General features: G+C 35.5%; 1 protein-coding gene across 3 annotated transcripts; it reads right to left on the bottom strand.

Moving 5' to 3' along the window:
* Positions 1 to 390: 390 nt before the first annotated feature.
* On the bottom strand, positions 391 to 16,497 carry LOC134679525 (uncharacterized). 3 transcript variants are annotated; one of them, XM_063538478.1, is made up of 11 exons: positions 16,418 to 16,497; positions 16,277 to 16,333; positions 15,354 to 15,478; positions 15,066 to 15,212; positions 13,230 to 13,442; positions 8,990 to 9,152; positions 8,037 to 8,224; positions 7,411 to 7,561; positions 7,084 to 7,178; positions 6,464 to 6,550; positions 391 to 5,434 (listed from the first exon to the last, which is right to left on the bottom strand). In XM_063538478.1, exons 1-11 carry the CDS (start codon positions 16,443 to 16,445, stop codon positions 5,105 to 5,107), a joined length of 1,584 nt encoding a protein of 527 aa, XP_063394548.1. In that variant the 5' UTR covers positions 16,446 to 16,497; the 3' UTR covers positions 391 to 5,104. The 3 variants fall into 3 exon arrangements, with proteins under 3 accessions (XP_063394548.1, XP_063394547.1, XP_063394549.1); XM_063538477.1 differs by having other exon boundaries at positions 8,037 to 8,227; XM_063538479.1 differs by lacking the exon at positions 13,230 to 13,442 and having other exon boundaries at positions 8,037 to 8,227.
* Between the last annotated feature and the right edge of the window lie 5,909 nt (positions 16,498 to 22,406).

The following is a 22,406-nucleotide window of genomic DNA, read 5'->3' on the forward strand; positions in this document are numbered from 1 at the left end:
TGCAACACAAATGCAAACTTGATACAGCAAAACTGTTGTATTGACAATACTATTATGTCTAGGTTGTTAATACTAGGTACAATACAAAACATTTAGTGTTCGCAACAAAATTAGTAGAAGACACTGCAAAACAGGTTTGTTAAATATACTAAATTGATTCTAGGTTAATACAATATAATTACATAAGTTCCTTGAATATTTTGATAAATTTACACACATTAGTCAAATTCACACAGATAGGAAGTAGACACGACACTAAACAAAAATATCTTCTGCATGCGTAGGTACACATAACTTTCAGTCAAATAAAATAGAGGTTAATTATAGCCTAACTAAGAAAACAAGTTGGTTCGGCATAGCAAGTACTGTAAAAAGAACATTAAAAAACGATTCATACGACAAAAAGTTTATTCTTAAACAATTGAACCTACCACAGGTAGAAAAAAAATCGAATTAGGTTTAGGTGGCGCGCATATTATGATGCTTTATACATATATATATATATATGTGCGAATATATATTCAAGGTGTTACAAAAACCCTGTATACTTAACCCGAAACCTAGTGACAGTACAGTAGGTACTCACAAAACTGAACAACTTTTCCCACGGAACATGGGTCATGAAATACAAAATGGTTTTTGGGATATATAGTAGCATATTAGATTAAATATGTTCAAATCTAAAAACGAAAAGATATAATAGCTCGACTGCATTTCAATCAGGGCTCGGAACCGGTTTTTTGTAAAACCCAAAATAGCCCCAATATTTTTAATTATTTTATGCTCTTTACGTAGGACTGAATCATGTATTTAGGTAACAACTTCTTATTATTAGATTGTCAAAAATGAAATAATAAAACCAAAGAACGAAAAAGAACGTAATAATACCGGTATTTTTTGTATGAAGAAAAAACCGGTTCAGAGCCTTGATTTCAACTGCGAAACGACTACAAAATCGCAATGGGGTAGGTGGGCTGAGTTGCGTTCTCGCGCGCGACTCCATACATCTGGCGCGACTTCAAGTATGGAGTCGCGCGCGAGAACGCAACTCATGTGTATCATTCATTAATCTTATTTAGTATTTGCTCAGTCATGGCTGGCTCTAACAAAATATATAATTTATTATAAAATAGACTACTATGGAAAACACTCTAAAAGGTAGCCACCTCCCTACAAGCAATTCTGCCATAAAAAATTTACTACACAAAGCTGCCGTCCTAATAAAATACGCAGTAACTATGTATCAATCTCATATAATATATAGTTATTGCATTATTCGGGTTATTCGCACTAGTTACCACCAATTACCAGTGGTAACTACTGGGATTTTTTTCCCAGTAGTTACCACTAAAATTCAACAACTAATAAAAACAGTATATATACTGTTGTATATACAGGGTGTTTGGTACATCGTTTGCCAAATTAAAACGGCAGATAGCTTGAGTCATTTGCTATGTTCTCATACCTAGAAAAACAAAATTGGCCATGGTATTTTTTTACAACTACGAAAATAAAAATTTGAAATTTAAGTACGAAAAACTGTCATAGAAGGGAAGAATTTTTTTTGCACCAAATTAAACATTTCTAGGCCTGAGAAGATAGCAAATGACTCAACCTATCTGCCGTTTTAATTTGGCAAACGATGTACCAAACACGCTGTATATATTGTACTTTAATAAATAATTATACTTAAGCCGATTAGTGTTTCAGTGAACTGCCTTAAAAGTGATTAAAAATAAAAATAAAAACAGTTTTACCCGTGCAAGTGCAAAAACTAAAATAGTCAATGAGAAATTAACGCTTGAATGAGATTTATCTTATTAATTGTAACTCGAATTAATTATACGGACGAACATACAAATCAGTTAAAAACAAACTATTATTTATCACTTTAAGGCAGTTTACTGGAACACTAATGGACATATCATTATTTATTAAACTACTCTGTATTTATACGATACAATTTATACTGTTTTTATTAGGTTTGAACTTTAACAAAAAGGGTAAAAGGTGGAGAAAAAAATCCCAGTAGTTACCACTGGTAACAGCTTGGTGGTAACTAGTGGGAATAGCCCCTATTTTTCCTTATATTAGGACGGCTGAAAAGTGCCCTATTGCTCTATAGATAGTGGCGCCTATATACCAAAATTTATATAAAACATAGAAATGATAGCGTTTGAAAGTTGTAAAACAGTACTATTTTCTAACGGTACATTAAATGTTGAAGCAGAGTGCCAGAGTTTTGAGAGAAGAACATAAACCGAGTGATGCCGCCTTAATTGCAGATATTAATAATTTTGTACCAAATGAGGTAGTTGATTTCTACTTATATGTAAACCTGTATGAACCTGCATGTACACTATCTTATGAAAATGTATGAATTATGACTGTAAGCAGCTGGTTTATGATTTGCAGATGGAGTTGGACTTTCAGCTCCTCAGATTACATACTTTACATTAATTTGAAGGAAACCTTGTTTTCTGAAATATGTTAAACATAATAAAATACCCAATAGGTATAACTATTAATATTTCACCCTGCAATACATATCTCCATTAGGCACCAAATGAGGAACTATTGGAAGACTTGTAACGTTCTCTAATTTAAGGCATTCAAAATTACTCGTGCAATTAGTTTCGTGTAGCTGATATGCTTGAAGGTGGTCATTGAAACCAATATTAATAAGAACTTTACATAATAAAAAAATGGCTGGCTCTAATTTAAGTATATAAACAATTTTGTAAAATATAACTTCTTGCTCATTGAAAATGGTAAAAATTAAACCAGGCTTAAACATAGTGCCATATTTTGTCACCCAATTTATTCGAATATCACGTATACTAGATCCGTTTACTGTCGCGTTGGTTAATTCAGGAATCATTGTAGTGTTATCAACGCTTCCACATGTAAGTCTGTCAGAGAAACCCTGCCTAGTATGAACTCTTTGTGCAACGTTTAACTGTTGTTTTATCATTAAAGTGAGAGGTATATTGCGTTTAGATGATGTATTATAAGCAGTTTGTTTTAATTGTTTGTGTTTTGCTTCAAATCGCATGCACCAAATGTGCTTTAGAGGTCCTATACGTTTTATAATATGAGGGTAGTGTATCATAAAATGATGTTTAGGCTTTAACGTGTCATTAAAGTATTCGAGATATTGTTCATGGTGTTCTGTTATTAAATATTTGAGATATTCTACTGTTGAACAGTCAATTTCAGACATTAACAAAATATCAATAATTTTTAACAAGTTCAAAAATAAGTTCCAGACTCTGTCATCTTCTGGAACGAGATCTCCAATAAGAAAAGGTAAAATATTAACGAAACAAGACATCTCAGATGCACTCATTTTTAATTTTTTATTTTTTAAATTGTCAATGGTTATTTCCGTTGCGGGCTTTTGATCTAATTCCTTGGCAGAATAATCAAATAATGATAATCGGCTGTTTAAAGTGCTCAAACTAAATAATTTAGTCCTATGAACATAGTGCAATAACATGTTGCATATATCGTAATGACAAACACCTTCAAAAATATCGTGCATGATATCAACTGCCATATTTTCAGTTACATGGTAGGTTGGAAGAGTATTGAAAATACTATCTCCGTATACGCCTGTTCCGGTTGGGTCATTTGAAATTAAATCTTTAGTATAATTGTCTTTGTTTCTCAAAGTACAAACTGACTCAACTGTTTGTTTACACATTACTGACTTGTGAGTTTTACAAATTCTGCAGTAATAATTACTGGAAAATGATTGACTAAATCCTAACAAATAGTTTAAGCCCAAGTTATCGCCAATAATCAAACCAAGGACAAAATATACTTTTTGTGTTTTACTTTCAATTACTATATCAATACCTTCTGTTTCCAAATCTTTCAATTCACTGATAAGTAAATGAAAAAGTGAATCTTTACCAAACTTTTTTAGGGATGTGTTAAACAGTGACGCAACTAGTATATTTTCCAATAATGATAAATACTCCAACGGAAGAGTTGGAAAACTCAAGTATGTGGCTGCGATGGACTGTTTGCCTGAATGGCTGCCTAAAGCATTGCCCGTTTCAAAATCATCAAAATATAAAAAATAAGGGATGAATATTCCACTCCTACCTAAAATTTTCGATTTCCATAGAGATCCTTGAATGAAATTGCTCAGTGGCTTTCCGGTTTGACTCTGTAAATTTTCCATATTTGTTAAAGTTGATTCAAACACGGATGGTAGTTCAAAAAAACATTTAAACAACTCCTTCAGTGACACCATTGTCCCTTTGGCCGTTTTAGTTTGTAATATGTTAGAGCCATTTTGTAAGCATGGTATCACAGAAGAATCTATTATATATTGCTGGGGTTTAATATAACAACCTAATCCTTCAAAGTACTGTAAAAGTTTCCATTCTGTGTCAACTTTTTCAAACGGAGTGGAACATACATCAATTACAGCTTGAATAGAACTGTTGTTTACAGCATCTGACATGTAATGACTTAAAGTCTCACCAATCACTTTAGTTATGTTCTGTGTTATTTCAGTTAAAATGTTTGCTGCCGTAGCCCTGTTTAAATTTGGATTGCTATAAAGGGACAAAGCAAATTGTAATGCTTTGTTTTGTAAATTTTCAATATGGCTGTTATCATAAACGGTTTTTTCATTTGTATCAGCTATGTCGTCTGAACTGGTTAGCTTTGAAACTTGTGAAAAAGCACAATTAGGTAACGTATCATTTCGTAATATTTCTGTTTCACAATTTTCAATACATGTTACTTCAAAGTCATTATTTTGTTCGGATTCATTGTGGAGAATACAACTACTACTCGGCTCACTTGATTCACAATGTGTGTGTGTATGATTTCTTTGTGTTCTAATATTAGTAGCATTATTAGATTGAGATTTACCCCGCTTACAGATATTGTGACTGAGTAGATGTCTCTTATAGCTTTTTATATTTTGAAAGCGTCTGTTGCATGTAGACTGTGCACAACTATATTCAGATAAATTATTATGTTTCAAGTCAAAATGTAAAAACAAACCTTTCAGGGATTTTAACTCGGAATTACAGATAAAGCAATTAAACGTCATTTTCACTAAAGAAACATTGATAGTAACTTACATTAAATCTGCAATTAAAGTGGCAACACTCGGAAATGTATGATCTTGTGGCGTGTGAATTTCATAAAAGTACCGTTGTATGAACATCCACGGCTGAATACTCTCGCGGGGATATTTTATATCAAATACATGAAAGGTTTTGAAGCAAATGTCAACAGCTTTTAAAAGAGACTCCAGCTGGTAAGTGACGTCATCAAAATTGACGTAGAACTCCGTAATATTTTCGACGTCTGGCCCGACGCAAATTACCACTGGTTGGCATGTGAGTCCTTTCTTAAGGTGGATATCCCGACGTGTTGCAAGGCAATTCTGAATGTCACTCTGAGTCTAAAACAAAAAAAAAAGTTTATTACACATTTGACATCAGTGATTCCGAATAAGACAAACCCAAAAATTGGGTTTGCTTCATGGTTTGCCGAATATGCCGATTGAAATATCTACATTTTACAGGTTTAGTATACACAATAAAAAGCGCTTGTGGCCTAGCGGTAAGAGCGTGCGACTTTCAATCTGGAGGTCGCGGGTTCAAAGCCCGGCTCGTCCTAGTGAGTTTTGCGGAACTTACGTACGAAATATCATTTGATATTTAGCAGTCTAGAAAATAATAAAATGTAAACTGTATATTTCTTACAAAAAATATTCAATAGGTACATGCTTGGAGTACTTAGCTTAGGGTAACATTCCATTTCTGACCGCAGCTGCACTACTGGTACTGAACGCGTCGGTGTTATTGTCAATTTACATAGTAAAATGAACAGTAGTGCAGCTGTCGTTGGAAATGGATTGTCACCTTTAATTTATATTTATTTTATATTCTTAGCTAAGACGCTTTTCGGTGAAGAAAAACATCGTGAGGAAACCTGCATACATCTGCGAAGAATTCAAAGGTATATGTGAAGTCGTCAACCCGCATTGGCTAGCGCGGGGACTATAGCCCAAGCCCTCTCGCGCATGAGAGGAGGCCTGTGTCCAGCATTAGGGTAACATTCCATTTCTGACCGCAGCTGCACTACTGGTACTGAACGCGTCGGTGTTATTGTCAATTTACATAGTAAAATAAACAGTAGTGCAGCTGTCGTTGGAAATGGATTGTCACCTTTAATTTATATTTATTTTATATTCTTAGCTAAGACGCTTTTCGGTGAAGAAAAACATCGTGAGGAAACCTGCATACATCTGCGAAGAATTCAAAGGTATATGTGAAGTCGTCAACCCGCATTGGCTAGCGCGGGGACTATAGCCCAAGCCCTCTCGCGCATGAGAGGAGGCCTGTGTCCAGCAGTGGGACGTGTATATGCTGAAATATTTTTTATTATTATAGTATACAAAATAAGGTATTAAATTAAAAATATTTACCTTCACATGCAATATCAAGCTGTCACGTGATTCTAATATGGTCGGTTTGTTATATTTTTTTTGGTCAGCCAAATCCTTTGACGAGCGCTAAAAACAGAAACATTTATAAGCAAAGGGTCAATATATGTAATATAAGTAAATAAATAATATAAAAATCTTAACAAACATTGAGTAAATAACTGTATGATAAAATAGAGACCACGAACTGTGAACTATCTGTGAACCATCGACTTTTTTGAGGTCGATTAATAAACCTATGTTAGGAGAACCAGACATGTGTGACATTTAAAAGAAAATTTGGAGCATTTTGATATTTTCTCGGCACCTGTAAAATTTCTACCACTTTACGAGTTAAAAGTTGAATGTCCTATTCGTCCATTATGTTTTATGGTTTCAATATAACAAATAAAAACTATGTTTTTTTTGTTCCAGTCATGATGGGATGTATGGTGCCATTAATTTTAAAACAAAGAATAATCAATGAAACATCAAACTTAAGCAGTTCTATGGCTCCTGTTTATGGTAAAATCTTGCCAGTGTTTAAATTACTGGTGCCTGTTCCATTGTAGGGATGTTTACTAATTTACAATAAATGTATCAAAACCTATCAGCTATCTTACCTTTTCGTTTTTATCGTTCCTTCTATTATCAGATCTGCCGACAGTCGGGACAAGTTTCCCACAAAGTAGGGACAAAGCAATAAATGTTTTCGTGTCTGAAATTAAATTTAAATTTTATTAGTGAATTTTATTTTATTATAGGTACCTACTTATTAGAGCTTATTATATAATATGGTCATGTAAAACAAAGACGATTATTATGTATAAGATCAGGTAAGGTAAAAGCAACCTAATGTTTTTTCCTGCAGTGGCCCAATTTCTCGATTCATCCACATAAGAGAAATCTATCTCTATCTCGCGATAAAATTTACCAAAGGCAAAATTTACCTTCTTGTGTTGTGTTGTTGAAGAGGATCTTCAAATCTTGAAATACTTTCACGCCAATAAAAGCAGCATTAGCTTTTTCTAAAAACTCTGGAAACTTCACAAACAGTGAGATGCCCCTTTTAGGATGGCTGTATTCAAAGTCCAACTCAATCTGCAAACCATATAAAATATTAAATACTAATCAGTGCTGAAAGATAATATTTGTCACAAAATAGTTAATCCGTTAGCACCACTTGCACCATCCCACTAGTCCGGCGTTAACCGGTTAAACCGTTAACCCAGTGTCAAATTGTACTGGTAATCGTGGTAACTCCAGGTTTTACTTAATTTACCTAATTTAATATCAATTTTGACGTGTAATATGTAATTATATTATAAATAAATGAGTATGAGTAACCGGTTAACCCCGGGTTAGTGATTGGTGCAAGTGGCCCTTAATCGTTTAGGGCCACTTGCACCATCCCGTAACTCAAGGTTATGCGGTTAAAACGTTAACTTAGTCTCAATTTGTACTGGTAAGTCAGGTTTAACCGGTTAACCCGGGGTTAGTAGAATGGTGCAAGTGGCGCTAAATTAACTTTCACAGGAATAACTATTTTACCGCTTTAATAAAAATGTATACTTACAAGCTGAAAGCCAAAACTCTGCTTTAACAAGGGGTATTTCTTTAATATGTCTTGCAAATTTTTGGTGGAGTTTTTGTAATCTGTTTGTATGCGATATTTTCTAGTTTGCAGCCATTTATCTTTTACTTCTTGAAACGGCTCTTTGTTGTACTGAAGCCATATAACGGTTTCCTCGTCTTCTTCAATGTCTGCTGAAGATAATGATGTTTTAGTAAAAAAGTAAAATGCAAAACAACACATGAAAAGTAAATATAAAACACGTAAGAGCAGACAATGTGGCCAAATACTTTGCAACAAATCCTTAGTATAAGGTACTTAATTAAGGGGCCCATATCGGCCTGTCAGTTGGAACAAAAAGTTGACAGCTCCGAACAACTGATAGGCCGATACCGTCCGGCGGACTGGTAATCAGTGGGCCCCTTTAAGATGGGTTGCGACTTAGATATACATTTGGCTACTTTGTCTGCTATCATCCTGAGCAATGAAATCAGGATTTTCCATACATAGTGACCCGATTACATTGATCTTAAGTGTATTTGGTGTTGACTCTGTAAACTAGTACACCAAACGAACACCAAACATTGCCAATCGGGGGAAATAATTCGTGTGTAAGCCAATTTTAGCATGGGTGTAGGTAATGGTGTATTAAAGAAAATACTAAAAGTACCGGGGGGTGGGGGTGAAGCTAACGGGTAGGGGGGGTTTTAAGGTCACTTTTCGTAGTTTTTCGTAAATAACTCTTAAACGGTGGCCCGTAGCAAAAAAAAAATCTATTACATAAGAAATCTACAAAAAACATTCAGTACACTTTTTCGCTAGGATCAATATTTTAAAATGTATTAATAATATATTCGCGCCTTTTTATACACGTACACACACTTATTATACACGTATTATTTCCGCTGTAATTCCTTCGTTTACTGGCCTAAACATGTAAGTAGTTAGGTAGGTACCTGAATGTTCCTGATCAATATTTTCAATTTGAAGTTTTCTTTTCCGGCCAAGAACACCTTCTCGTTTTAATAGTCTCCTTTGATTATTATACCTATCTATCAGTTTTCCTTTGGCAGGTCTATATTTGTTGTTGTATTTCAAACCAGGTATGTAGTATGTCTCCTAAAAACAGACAAAAACGCTGTGACGTAACTATACTCGTAGTTAGCTAACTTCAGTACCACGAGCTTGACATTGATCTGACACTGACATATTCGCTAGCGGTGTGCGTAACTTACTTTCTATGCATCTCACTCGTATTATCAGTGTTGGGCGTAATTAATTACTTGAGTAATTTAATTACTAATTGAATTACATATAATTTAATTGTTTGTAATTTAATTACATAAAATTTAATTTTCTGTGTAGTTTGCAATTGCAATTACATTAATTCGTAATTAAATTACTCAATTACTTTTCGTTAACTTTTTTAATGATTTGCAAAGATGAACAAATTTACTAGGAGTAATTATAAAGAAAAACTTTTTTAAATCCACTCTAACCAGGATAACGTTATAAGAACATATTTTTTTATCTCGGGAATCATCCCTTGAGAGGGTAAAATGTGACAAACCATGTCGAAAGGTACGTTATTGCGGTCTGCGCTTACGTTGCGTAGCACTGCATTAAATAAGGCGTCGATTGCGTTGTCTTCGATTTTGGTCCACCCTCTTGGTACATCACATACATAATGCCTATCTCTATCTACTTACATACATTTTAGCTAAGCGTCTATTACATTTTCAATGAAGCAACACTAATCTAATTATACTTATACAAGATATCCCATAAACCAACGTCAAAACGAAAAGGGCTGATAATAAGGCACATATAATCCATCATTGTGTGTGTGATGCTATACAGCACGACCACGGAAGATTTTGTATAAATTCACGAAAAAGATGCTATCTGGCACGACCACGCTTTATGTTATGTTATAGCAGTCGCTTTCATAAAAAACTAGTGCCTACGCCAATTTCTGGGATTAGTTGCCAAGCGGACCCCAGGCTCCCATGAGCCGTGGCAAAATGCCGGGACAACGCGAGGAGGAAGAAGAAGAAGAGTACGGTTCTATCATCCGATCAGGGTGCTTAGCCAACATGCCAATCGTTAACGTTCCGTAGAGTTGTATATAGTCATCTATCTCTATCACTCTTACATATTAGTGCGATAGGGATACAGAGCTAGCGTTTCGTTGTGGTAGCGCAAGGGATTGGCATGTTGGCTACGCACCCATGCACCCAAGGTGCCTAGCCAAGATATTTTTTTTTGTTTTTAATTTAATAACCAAATCTTAAGGTACAATTTAGATGTTCTGGGGGCCTGGCTAAGTTACCAATCGCCTACACTCCGACAACCGACAACGAAGCGCTTTCTGTCTCTGTCACTGGAATCTTACCTACATATTAGTGCGATAGAGAGACAGAGATAGCGTTTCGTTCTCGTGGCGCAAACGATTGGTATGTTAGCTAGGCCCCCAGAACAGCTAAATTGTACCATTTGTAATACCTAATGATATGGTTATTATCCGGTATCCGGCCAATATTTTAATATCCGGCCGGATACCGGATAGTAACCTACTATTCGGCCGGATACCGGAAAGTAACATTGCGTGATTTCTGAGTAAACAAATTGGATCTAAGAAACAGTTTATTATTTATTATTTTAAAACATTTACTATTATAGTCCCTGGTGTTCACTTAATTATACGGCAAATGATGATGATGGAATTTCCTTTTGCAGAGTTGCTCCTTTTGACTCACAGATTGATTTACGAAGGGGAGCCAATCGAATTTTTGATGCAAAATTTTGACTCAAGGGTCCCCTTGATTTTCCCTTGAGGTCCCCGAAATTTGTAAAAAATAAAGTTTTGCTATTTGGTCAAGTTTGGTATCATTTTCGTGTAACTCAAGGATGCTAAATTAGTTTCTGATATTTAATTTATACGGTTTCATATAAATAATTTGAAAAAAAATGAAAAATATAAACTTTCTATTTTTTTTTCCAAATAAAAGCCGATATTTTTCTTATTATAATATGCACACAAAAAATAAAAATTTCATGAAAAAGCCCTACTATTTCTCGTTATAAAAAGTATACATATGGCAGATTTATTCTACATTAATGTGACCAAAAAAATTTAAATGTAGACCTACTTTCGACTACCCATTGAACAAGATACAACGGTGTGAGCTACAGCTTAGCAATTTATGATGATGAGATCCCTTTTTACTATACATAGTGAGTCCTTAGAACCCTTAGATCATTTTAGGAAGGAGATTCACCTTGATTTTTGATACAGTCGGGATGAAAGGTGGGGTGATTTGTCCCATACAATCATAAATTTACGCAAGCACCTGTTTAGGTTTCTGCAATAAGTTTGATGACATTTTCGAGTAAATCAAAAGATAGAAATCATTTAGGTAATTAAGTATTCAAAATACAAATTAATAATGTCAATATTGACTAATATTTAAATTATTTTCCTCCGTATAGTTACGTCCCTTAAATCGGATTACGTTGTGCACCAAGCATAAGCAATGTTAAAGAGTATTTACAAATATATTAGGCAGTAAAATCTTTTAAATACGAAATAATGTAACTATTAGTCCATTGCTCTTTTTTTCTTTTAATTTACTCGATAATGACACCAAACTTAATGCAGAAACCTAAACAGATGCTTTCATAAATTTATGATTGTATGGGACAAATCATCCCCACCCTTTCAATCACACCGCACCAAAAATCAAGGTGGCTCCCATTCCTAAAATGATCTAAGGGTTTTAAGGACTCACTATGCCTATCTGTGGGTATCTCATCATCATCAAACGCCGTAATTCTCATAGCTGTAACTCATATATTTGTATACTATTCAGTGAGCTGGTGGTCGAAAGTAGGTCTACATTTCATTTTTTTTCTCTATATTTTTAGACATAAATATACCATGTGTATACTTTTTATAACGAGGAATAGTAGGGCTTTTTCATGAAATTTTTATTTTTTGTGTATATATAAAAATAAGAAAAGTTTTGGCATTTTATCGAAAAAAAATAAAATTGAATTTTTTTTTCAAATTATTTATATGAAACCGTTTAAATTAAATATCAGAAATGAATTTAGCATCCTTGATTTACCCGAAAATTATACCAAACTTGCGCACATAGCCAAACAAATTTTTTTACAAATTTCGGAGGGCACCCCCCCTTAAGTCAAAATGTTGCATCAAAAATCCGGTTGGCTCCCCCTCCTAAATCAATCTGTGAGTCAAAAGGAGCAACTCTGCAAAAGGAAATTCCATCATCATCATTTGCCGTATATCACACTTTTATGTCGTGAGCTCCACGGACTATAAAAACCGTTTATTATTTTAAAACAATTTAAACATTCCACTCACTTGCACGCGCACTTATTTCGAACCCAGAAATGAATCCGCGCGATCGTTAACTACGAAACAGGTCAAAACCTGCACAATGCGCACCTGAAGAACCGAAATGTAGGTATAGTTCCGCCGGCCGAATATTCGGATATTCGATACCGGATATTCGGCCGATGGTCAGGCCGAATATCCGGTATCCGGCCAAACAACTCTCCGTTGCATCTCTAGTTATTATTAAATTAAAAACATAAATTGGCATCTTAGCTAGGCACCTTGGGTGCGTAGCCAACATGCCAATCGTTTGCGCTAAGGCAACGAAACGTTATCTCTGTATCTGTATCGCCCTAATATGTAAGAGTGATAGTCTGATAGAGACAGAAAGCGCTTCGTTGTCGGAGCGCAAGCGATTGGCATATTGGCAAGGCCCCCAGAACAGCTAAATTGTACTAAAGATTTGGTTATTAAATTAATACCCCCAGAACGGCGAAATTTGTACCTATGTAATGTACCTAATGATTTGGTTATTAAATTAAAAACAAAAATTGCCATCTTGGCTAGGCACCACGGGCGCGTAATAGCCAACATGCCAATCTTTTGCGCTACGACAACTGTATCTGTCTCTATCGCACTAATATGTAAGAATTGTAAGATTGATAGGTACAGAAAGCAATTTGGATAAAACAAAGAGGGTGACCATAAATGACGTAAATGAGCTGCCTTATATCAGACCTTTTCATTTTAACGCTGGTTTTTGGAACACTTGTATACTCATATTACTTACATGCAATAACTACCTACGAATAATGCGTATAAAAGTAGGTAACCTTTAATTCCGTGGGAATAAAGACTTGAATTGCTTCAGCTATAACCATAAAATCTTCCTTTTTCATGCATTCGTTATGCTTAAGGTACCACTCAACAATACTTTTGGTTAGATGGGATCTAAAAGTAGCGTCGAGCTTCTTGCACGTTTTCAAACGTGCCAAAACTAGTTTACCGTGGTTATTATCGTTCAAAATTGTTGTTATATCGATTTCCTATGAATAAGAATCAGAAAATAAATAAAGACAATATAGTGGATACACAATTAATACCGAGAAAGCTTTGTGGTAACTGCATAACTAAGTTTGTTTACAAAGGTTTCGAATATTTAGTGTTACGTGTGAAAACAACAATTTGTTACTTATACAGTTTAGGATTTTTTAATGCCACCTGTAGGGAACGTACTTGTATACTTACTTCAATATCTCAAAAAAGGCTAAACAGATTTTGATACAATTTAGCTAAGAATCATCTCGATTAAAAAAAGCGGTCCATCCGTTTAGATGTCACAGACAGACACACAAGACACGTGAAATTTTAATTACTTACCCCTCTTTTTGCGTCAGGGGTTTATAAAGACTAACAGACCGATAGACAGACAGACGGACGGATAGACATGACGAAATTATAAGGCTTCCCTATTAAGACCTACGGAACTCTATTAAAGGCTTCGTCACACAGGACACAGGACGCGCCGCTTTTAATACAAAACGCTCACGTCCCGCCCGGAAAACGCGCCTGTGTGACGGAACGTTTAGGCCGCGGACTGGCCCCTATTTCACCAACGTGACAGGTCCGGCAATTGTCGACATCACTGTTACTGACGTCACAGGCCTCCATAGGCTACGGTAACCGCGTACCATCAGATGGGCGGTGTGGTTGTGTGCCACCAACATGTTAATTTAAAAAAAACTCCACTATATCGCCAGTTAATAAGTACTTATTTTGCGAAGCTAATGACAATTGTCACAAGAAATACGACAATTGTCACAACATTCCGGCACAAAACTCATTTGCTGTCAAGAATTACCGAAAGTTCTTTGAAATCTTGTGACAATTGTCATCATTATCATCATAAGCATCGCAAGAGAAATGCCTGTGTTTTGCCGATATAATAAAGTTTTTTTAAATAATACAATGATGGTGACAAACAGGAATACGGCCCGCCCGATGGTAAGCGATAACCGTAGCCCATGGATGCCTGTGACGTCAGCAACAATGAGACTTGTCGAATTGTCGCACCTGTCACGTTGGTGAAATAGGGGCCTGGACGCACGCGGTCCGCAGCCTTAAAATTCGTGTAAACAACAATTTGGACATGTAGTTTTAACCTATTGTAAAGATGGTGTGCACAACCCATGCCCAACAAACTGTAATACCAAAGAGGGGCCGTCGGGCCGTTTCTGGGAATAGGAAATTTAATTAAAGGAACAAAACCAAGCAACCCCTATGGGTTGCAAAACACTTAGAATAATTTAAAATAAAAATAAAATAAATATTACTTATAGGACAATTTTACACAGATCTACCTAGTCCCACAGTAAGCTCAATAAGGCTTGTGTTGTGGGTACTAGACGACGATTTATTTAAAAGATTTTGATGAAATAATCACTTTTTTAGTAATGACAATTAAAATTAAAATAAATAAAAATTCTAAGTCCCAGCCCCTCTTTGCTACAGTCCAACCAAAGAAAGAGTCGCGTCACTCGAATGGTATTGGTCAAAACCGCATGAAAATCCGTGCAATCGTTTTTAAGTTTATCGCGAACATACAGACAGACGCAGCAGAGAACTTTGTTTTATAATATAAATTAGTTAAGTAATGCTCAAACACTTACGCGTGGATTTTTTCCGGATCGAGGGTTCTCGTTACAGCTGGACACACTGGATAAACTGGACGCACGCCCTGATGGACTACACGGCGCTGATATACCATCATTACTCGAATCTATGTCACTTGTTGTTGCCGCTTCCGTTGACGTTTCCTGCAACCATAACCATTTCAGTAAAGAAAGGAAAACTGTGGTTTTAACTAAGAATAATGTGTCATTTCAACAAAAGCACAGCTTTTGATTCAACTACTTAATAAGTAAAGGTTGACAGGTAAGTAAACAATAGGTACGTACGTCTATAACTTTGTAGAGCTGTTCCAACCCAGATTTGAACAAAATTCTGTCTCTTATATTCGGAATGAGTTCCTGTAACTCTTCAGATTTCATACATTTCATTAATTCGAGGGATATATTGTTATCTGAAATATGTTAAGTATTGCACTGTTAACAATAATATCTGGGAGACCGAGCTTTGCTCGGAAAACATTATAAAACTCAAAAACCGGGCAAGTGCGAGTCGGACTCGCGCACGAAGGGTTCCGTACCATAATGCAAAAAACGGCAAAAAAGAAAACGGTCATCCAAGTACTGACTCCGCCCGACGTTGCTTAACCTCAGTCAAAAATCACGTTTGTTGTATGGGAGCCCCACTAAAATCTTTATTTTATTCTGTTTTTAGTATTTGTTGTTATAGCGGCAACAGAAATACATCATCTGTGAAAATTTCAACTGTCTAGCTATCACGGTTCGTGAGATACAGCCTGGTGACAGACGGACGGACGGACAGCGGAGTCTTAGTAATAGGGTCCCGTTTTACCCTTTGGGTACGGAACTCTAAAAATTGAGCGTTTTCGCAGAGATAAGACTAGCTAGACTAGATCGATTTTTCGCCCCCGAAAACCCCCATATACCAAATTTCATTGAAATCGTTAGAGCCGTTTCCGAGATCAACGAAATATAAAAATAAATAAATAACAATAATTGCTCGTTTAAAGGTACAAGATTCATGAGATAAAACAACACAGAAATTTACCGTGAAGCAATTTAAACAAGATGGCGACCGACAAGCTCGCTTTCATAAGTAATAGTTCAAATTATATATTATACTAATGTTTTAAAAGCATTTTCCAATAAAAAGACACGCCAACATTGGTTACCTAATTTCTAACACTAAAAAAAACGAAAATAATCCGACAACGAAAATAACAAACACGTACCTTCGAAGCGTTTAATGGTTTCCGCGGAAATGCCCCATTCATGCAAATATACGAGACCTTAAAAAATAAAAACCCTATTACCTTCTTAATTTATAACAATTAGAGTTAATTACATAACAATCATAATGTGTTCTTACCCACCAATGTTTAAATCCATTATTCCCGTCATAATGTATCACTAGTTACATGTACACATCGCTGCACGAATTCGGATAAACTGGCGGTCGCCGATGGCCGGACTGGCCGGTGGGGCGGAGGCGCGGGGGCGGGGGTTGCGCAAGCGTCGCCTCCGTCGTCACCCGTTCGCGCGCACGAGTTTCGAATAAAGGTTTCCATACACGCAACGCATGGCGTGTCAGCGCACACTTTCTATTGGTACCTATTGGAGTAAATTTAATGAGATAGTAATGGCACTATTACTGGGCTTTAAAAGGGAATAATAAGATAACTATTGAAATAAAAAAAATGTGGGTTATTTGTGTAATATTACTCGTTAGGTAGCGGTTTAGGTATTAATATTTAGAATTGAAATTGTGATTTTAAATTGCAGACCCATAAGTAAAAAAACGACAGAAGCGTTTAATGGTCCAATCATAATGTATCGAGTACCGCCACGGTCTTTGACATGTGATGAATACCTACACATTTTTAGGGTTCCGTAGCCAAATGGCAAAAAACGGAATCCTTATGGATTCGTCATGTCTGTCTGTCTGTCTGTCTGTCCGTATGTTTGTTCTTTTCTAAAACAAATATTTTTTCTACCTATCCAGCGATATGGAAATTTTATGTTAAGATATCTTTGCATGCTATATTAAGATATAGACGGTCAAGCAAATCTTGTCAGTAGAAAAAGGCGCGAAATTCAAATTTTCTATGAGACGATATCCCTACGCGCCTACATTTTTCAAATTTGCCGCCTTTTTCTACTGACAAGATCTGCTTGAGCAAGTATACAAACCAATATCGCAAAATTCTTATATGAACATACTACAAACAGCATCTTAAAATACAAACGGCATCTTAAAAGAGAAACAGATATCTCTTACTCGCTCTCACTTATGGATGCGACGCACCAAGGTCGCGGTGCGGTGCAATAGAGTAAAATAAAATATTGTACCGTGTATGGCGTCCTTTAAGACGCGTCCTTCGCCGCCGTCTTAGTTGTCTATTCTAAAGACACCTATTTTGTCTTACTTTTTACCATAATAACCACTATAACTAGATATGCAATTTAAAAATAAATCCGCGTATTTGGAGGTCAGAGTTACACTAGAAATTCGATGGCGATGGCACGTCACTTAACATTGTGAACATTAGTAACAGCGAATAAAACCGAATACTGCCGAAAATTAAATAAACGAACGCAAGTCAAGTAGGTAACCTATTGCCATGCTTCTCGCACGTGAGCTAGCTAGACGGATATCCTTTTATTATTAATTAACTTCGATGTTCGACAAAATGATTTAACACGTAAATAAATGACTGCATATGCAATCCGCGAAATTTGAAATTCGCGTTAAAGCGAAACCGCGCCTAATAATGGGGTCACGTACTTAAAGCGATATTACTGTAAAAGTAATGTAAAAATGTGAAAAGAGTTGCGATTTTAAAAATAATAAGGAAAACCAGAAAATACGTATGCGACTTTGCTAATACAGCTTAGCAAGTATAAACTATATTATTGATGTCGATTTTACCTGTTTATATTATTGTTATCCCAACTGTTTGTGTGAATTCTGGTGAAAATTATTCTAGGTTCTGTTTGTAATCGAATGTAGAGATGCAAGGGATAGTTGTTTGGTCGGATACTAACCGGATACCGGACATTTAGCCTGACCGTCGGTCGAATATTCGCCCGGCGGAACATTTTGAGTTTTGCAGATGCGCGTCGCGTCGTGCAGAGCCTCTACCATCAGTTTTAACATTGACATAACGCTCACGTCTACGTAATTTACTTTCTGTACATCTCGCTTCCACTATTGCTCGCATATGCGAGTACGAGCGAGATGCATAGAAAGTAAGTTACGTAAACGTGAGCGTTATGTCAATGTCAAAACTGGTGGTAGCCGTACAGGTGATGACTGATGACTGTTTCTTATACCTACTTACTTACCTACTTCATTATTTTAGCATTAGAAAGAACTTCACAGAAAAAAAGTTGTGGTTCCAAATCAGGCATATTTAGGGTAAAATTTTGAAGTAAGTAAATTATAAGTATTGACCATGCTACGTTAGATAATTCCATTACCTATTATTAACAATTAAAGAACCTGATAAAAACTGCACGCTTACTTCGATGGAATTCTTTCTAATAGTAAAAAAACGAAGTAAGTAAGTAAGTACCTACTTATAATTTCGTTCGCGCGGGCTCATTTCTAGGTTCGAAACGAGTATTATCATGTTATTTTTACCACACCAGATGGCAAAGGCTCTTTTGATTGTTCAAAAACGAATAAGAAAGTTGCATTTTATTCACATGTGAGGCAAAGTTTACATTTGATTAATGCAAATTTTAAGTTGTTTTCTTAGGTTTGCTGGTAGAATTAGCTTTTAAATGATGATTTTGAATGACAAATATTTAATAACATTCATTTTGAATCGATTTGCTTTGATTTTGTTTGATATTAATTTACAGTTAGTAGTTTTCTTGTGTTGGTGTGGTGAAAAATTTTGTGTTTCACTCGGTGGCAACATATGTTTAACTTCTCCTGCTAATATTGATACCCGAGCAAGCGAAAGACTCCAAAATTGAAACACGAGCGTAGCGAGTATTTACTATGGGTAATCATATATTATACTGTTACTGTCTGGGGGGCCCTGGGCACGGGCCCCGTGTGCCCTTATGGTAAAGATGGTACTGCTCAATCCGCATGGGGCTAGCGTGGGGACTATAGCCCAAGCCCTCTCGCGCATGATAGGAGGCCTGTGCCCAGCAGTGGGACGTATATAGGCCAAATTTATTTATTATTATTAATTATTTGTTGTTTTTAACTGTTTATATTGTTGTCCCAACTCTTTGTGTGTCGGTTAAATCAAACATTTGAAAGGTCTAGTTCAACCATTCGAACAGGCTGATTTAGCTTTTTGTATTAATAGCAGCGTTTTACCTACCTACCATTAAAACGCTTTCATTGTGTACATTCATATTTGAGAGCCAATGACGAGGGCTCCGAGCGCTACCTGCCTCGTTGCCCCACCTGGTGCACAGGACCTGACGTCACAAGGTAGGGATGGAGTGGGGAGTATTCGTGGTTTGACCGATCTGTTACAGGAAATCAAGTTTGCTACTCTCAAATTATTTATTTATGTTAGGCTTCAAATGACGGTTCAAAGCTTAATGTTGTTTTTACCTTTATATATTGTTATCCCAACTGTCAGTGTAACAGTTGAAACAAACACTTGAAAGAATTATGTCTATCGTTTTTTTTTGTACTGGACCTAACCTGTTTATACTGTTATTTAAACCCCAGCACGTGAGTTAGCTTAGCCATTCGAACATGTAGTTTTTACCTGTTTGATATTGTTATATCAACTGTTTTTGTGACGGATAAAATAAACATTAAAAAGAGTTGTGTCAATTGACTTTTTGAAGTGAAAACTTCTTTAGCGGCGCTGGGCACTTTTTGAGGTGGGGAAAAAATGATAAACTCGAGACAGCGATCACGTGACCGTAACGTTTAGATGGCCACTCATTTAGATGGCATTTAAATCAATAAAGAAAAACTCAATGACATTACATGAAAAAGGTTCTAATCTTGTACGGGTTGAAATACAAGGATCACACAGTTACATTCTAACTTTATATCACTCAAATATAATTCAATAAAGCTGTGTCAATTGACTTTTATTTTAAAGGATTTAAACCGTTCGTATCGTTATTTTAACCTTAACTCGGGTGTTCGTTTAACCATTCGAACGCGTAGATCTAGCTTTATGTCGTGCTATTGTTTTTAACTGTTTATATTGATATCCCAAATGTTTGTGGAACGGTTGAGACAAACATTTGAAAGGGCTATTTTACCCATTCGAACAGGTTGATACAGCTTTTTGTATTGATGTTGTTTTTATCCTTGTATATTGTTATCCCAACTGCGTGTGTGTTAGTTAAAACAGACACTTAAAGGGGCTAGTTTAACTATGCGAACAAGCTGATTTAGCTTTTTGTATGATGTTGTTTTTACTTTTGTATATTGTTATCCCAACTGTCTGTGTGACAGTTGAAACAAACACTTGAAAGGGATAGTTTAACTATGCGAACAGGTTGATTTAGCTTTTCGTATGATGTTGTTTTTACTTTTGTATATTGTTATCCCAACTGGCTGTGTGACAGTTGAAACAAACACTTGAAAGGACTAGTTTAACTATTCGAACAGGTTGATTTAGCTTTTCGTATGATGTTGTTTTTACTTTTGTATATTGTTATCCCAACTGTCTGTGTGACAGTTGAAACAAACACTTGAAAGGGCTAGTTTAACTATGCAAACAGGTTGATTTAGCTTTTCGTATGATGTTGTTTTTACTTTTGCATAATGTTATCCCAACTGTCTGTGTGACAGTTGAAACAACCACTTGAAAGGGCTAGTTTATCTATGCGAACAGGTTGATTTAGCTTTTCGTATGATGTTGTTTTTACTTTTGTATATTGTTATCCCAACTGTCTGTGTGACAGTTGAAACAAACGCTTGAAAGGGTTAGTTTAACTATTCGAACAGGTTGATTTGGCTTTTCGTATGATGTTGTTTTTACTTTTGTATATTGTTATCCCAACTGTCTGTGTGACAGTTGAAACAAACACTTGAAAGGGCTAGTTTAACTATGCAAACAGGTTGATTTAGCTTTTCGTATGATGTTGTTTTTACTTTTGCATAATGTTATCCCAACTGTCTGTGTGACAGTTGAAACAACCACTTGAAAAGGCTAGTTTATCTATGCGAACAGGTTGATTTAGCTTTTCGTATGATATTGTTTTTACTTTTGTATAATGTTATCCCAACTGTCTGTGTGACAGTTGAAACAAACACTTGAAAGGACTAGTTTAACTATTCGAACAGGTTGATTTAGCTTTTCGTATGATGTTGTTTTTACTTTTGTATATTGTTATCCCAACTGTCTGTGTGACAGTTGAAACAAACGCTTGAAAGGGTTAGTTTAACTATTCGAACAGGTTGATTTGGCTTTTCGTATGATGTTGTTTTTACTTTTGTATATTGTTATCCCAACTGTCTGTGTGACAGTTGAAACAAACACTTGAAAGGACTAGTTTAACCATTCGCATAGGTTGATTTAGCTTTTTGTATTAATGTTGTTATTACCTATGTATATTGTTATCCCAACTCTCTGTGTGACAGTTGAAACAAACACAAGAAAGAATTATGTCAATCGTTTTTTTTTGTATTTTACTGAACCTGTTTATATTGTTATTTTAACCCCAGCGTGTGAGTTAGTTTAACCATTCGAACATGTAGATTTAGCTTTATGTGTTACTGTAGTTTTTACCTGTTTAATATTGTTATCTCAACTGTTTGTGTGACGAATAAAACAAACATTTCAAAGGGTTGTGTCAACTGCCTTTTTTTGGTAAGGATTTAACTTGTTCATATCGTTATTTTAACCATATTTCGGGTGTTCATTTCACCATTCGAACGTGTTGATTTAGCTTTATGGCTTGCTGTGGTTATTACTTGCTTATATTGTTATCCCTATTGTTTGTGGAACGGTTGGGAGAAACATTTGAAAGGGTTATGCCAATCAGCTTGATTCCAACATTAACATTTATATTAAAGTCAACTATTGTGAACAGACATAATTAACAAATTTATTTTGTTGTTTCTGGTAATTAACAAATGGTTGAATATCTTTTGTTGTTTTAACGTATTTGTTTTGTTAACTTTACTATTTAAATTGTTATTTCAATAATTTGAACAGTAAAATCAACAATTACCTATTAAACTTTGCAGGAATTGTTACGCCAACATGTACAAATAGGTAAATACAACTGTTTTCATATCAACAAAAACTTTTCTGTAAAAACAACAATTTGTTCATTTTGCTTTAACCCATCATTTTGTTAATTCAACTAATTTGTCGCCAACACGTGCAAAATCAACCTTTTCCTTCTTTCAGTGTTCCA

This window comes from Cydia fagiglandana, unplaced genomic scaffold, assembly GCF_963556715.1.
Source record: "Cydia fagiglandana unplaced genomic scaffold, ilCydFagi1.1 SCAFFOLD_38, whole genome shotgun sequence".
In the NCBI taxonomy this organism is placed as follows: domain Eukaryota; kingdom Metazoa; phylum Arthropoda; class Insecta; order Lepidoptera; family Tortricidae; genus Cydia; species Cydia fagiglandana.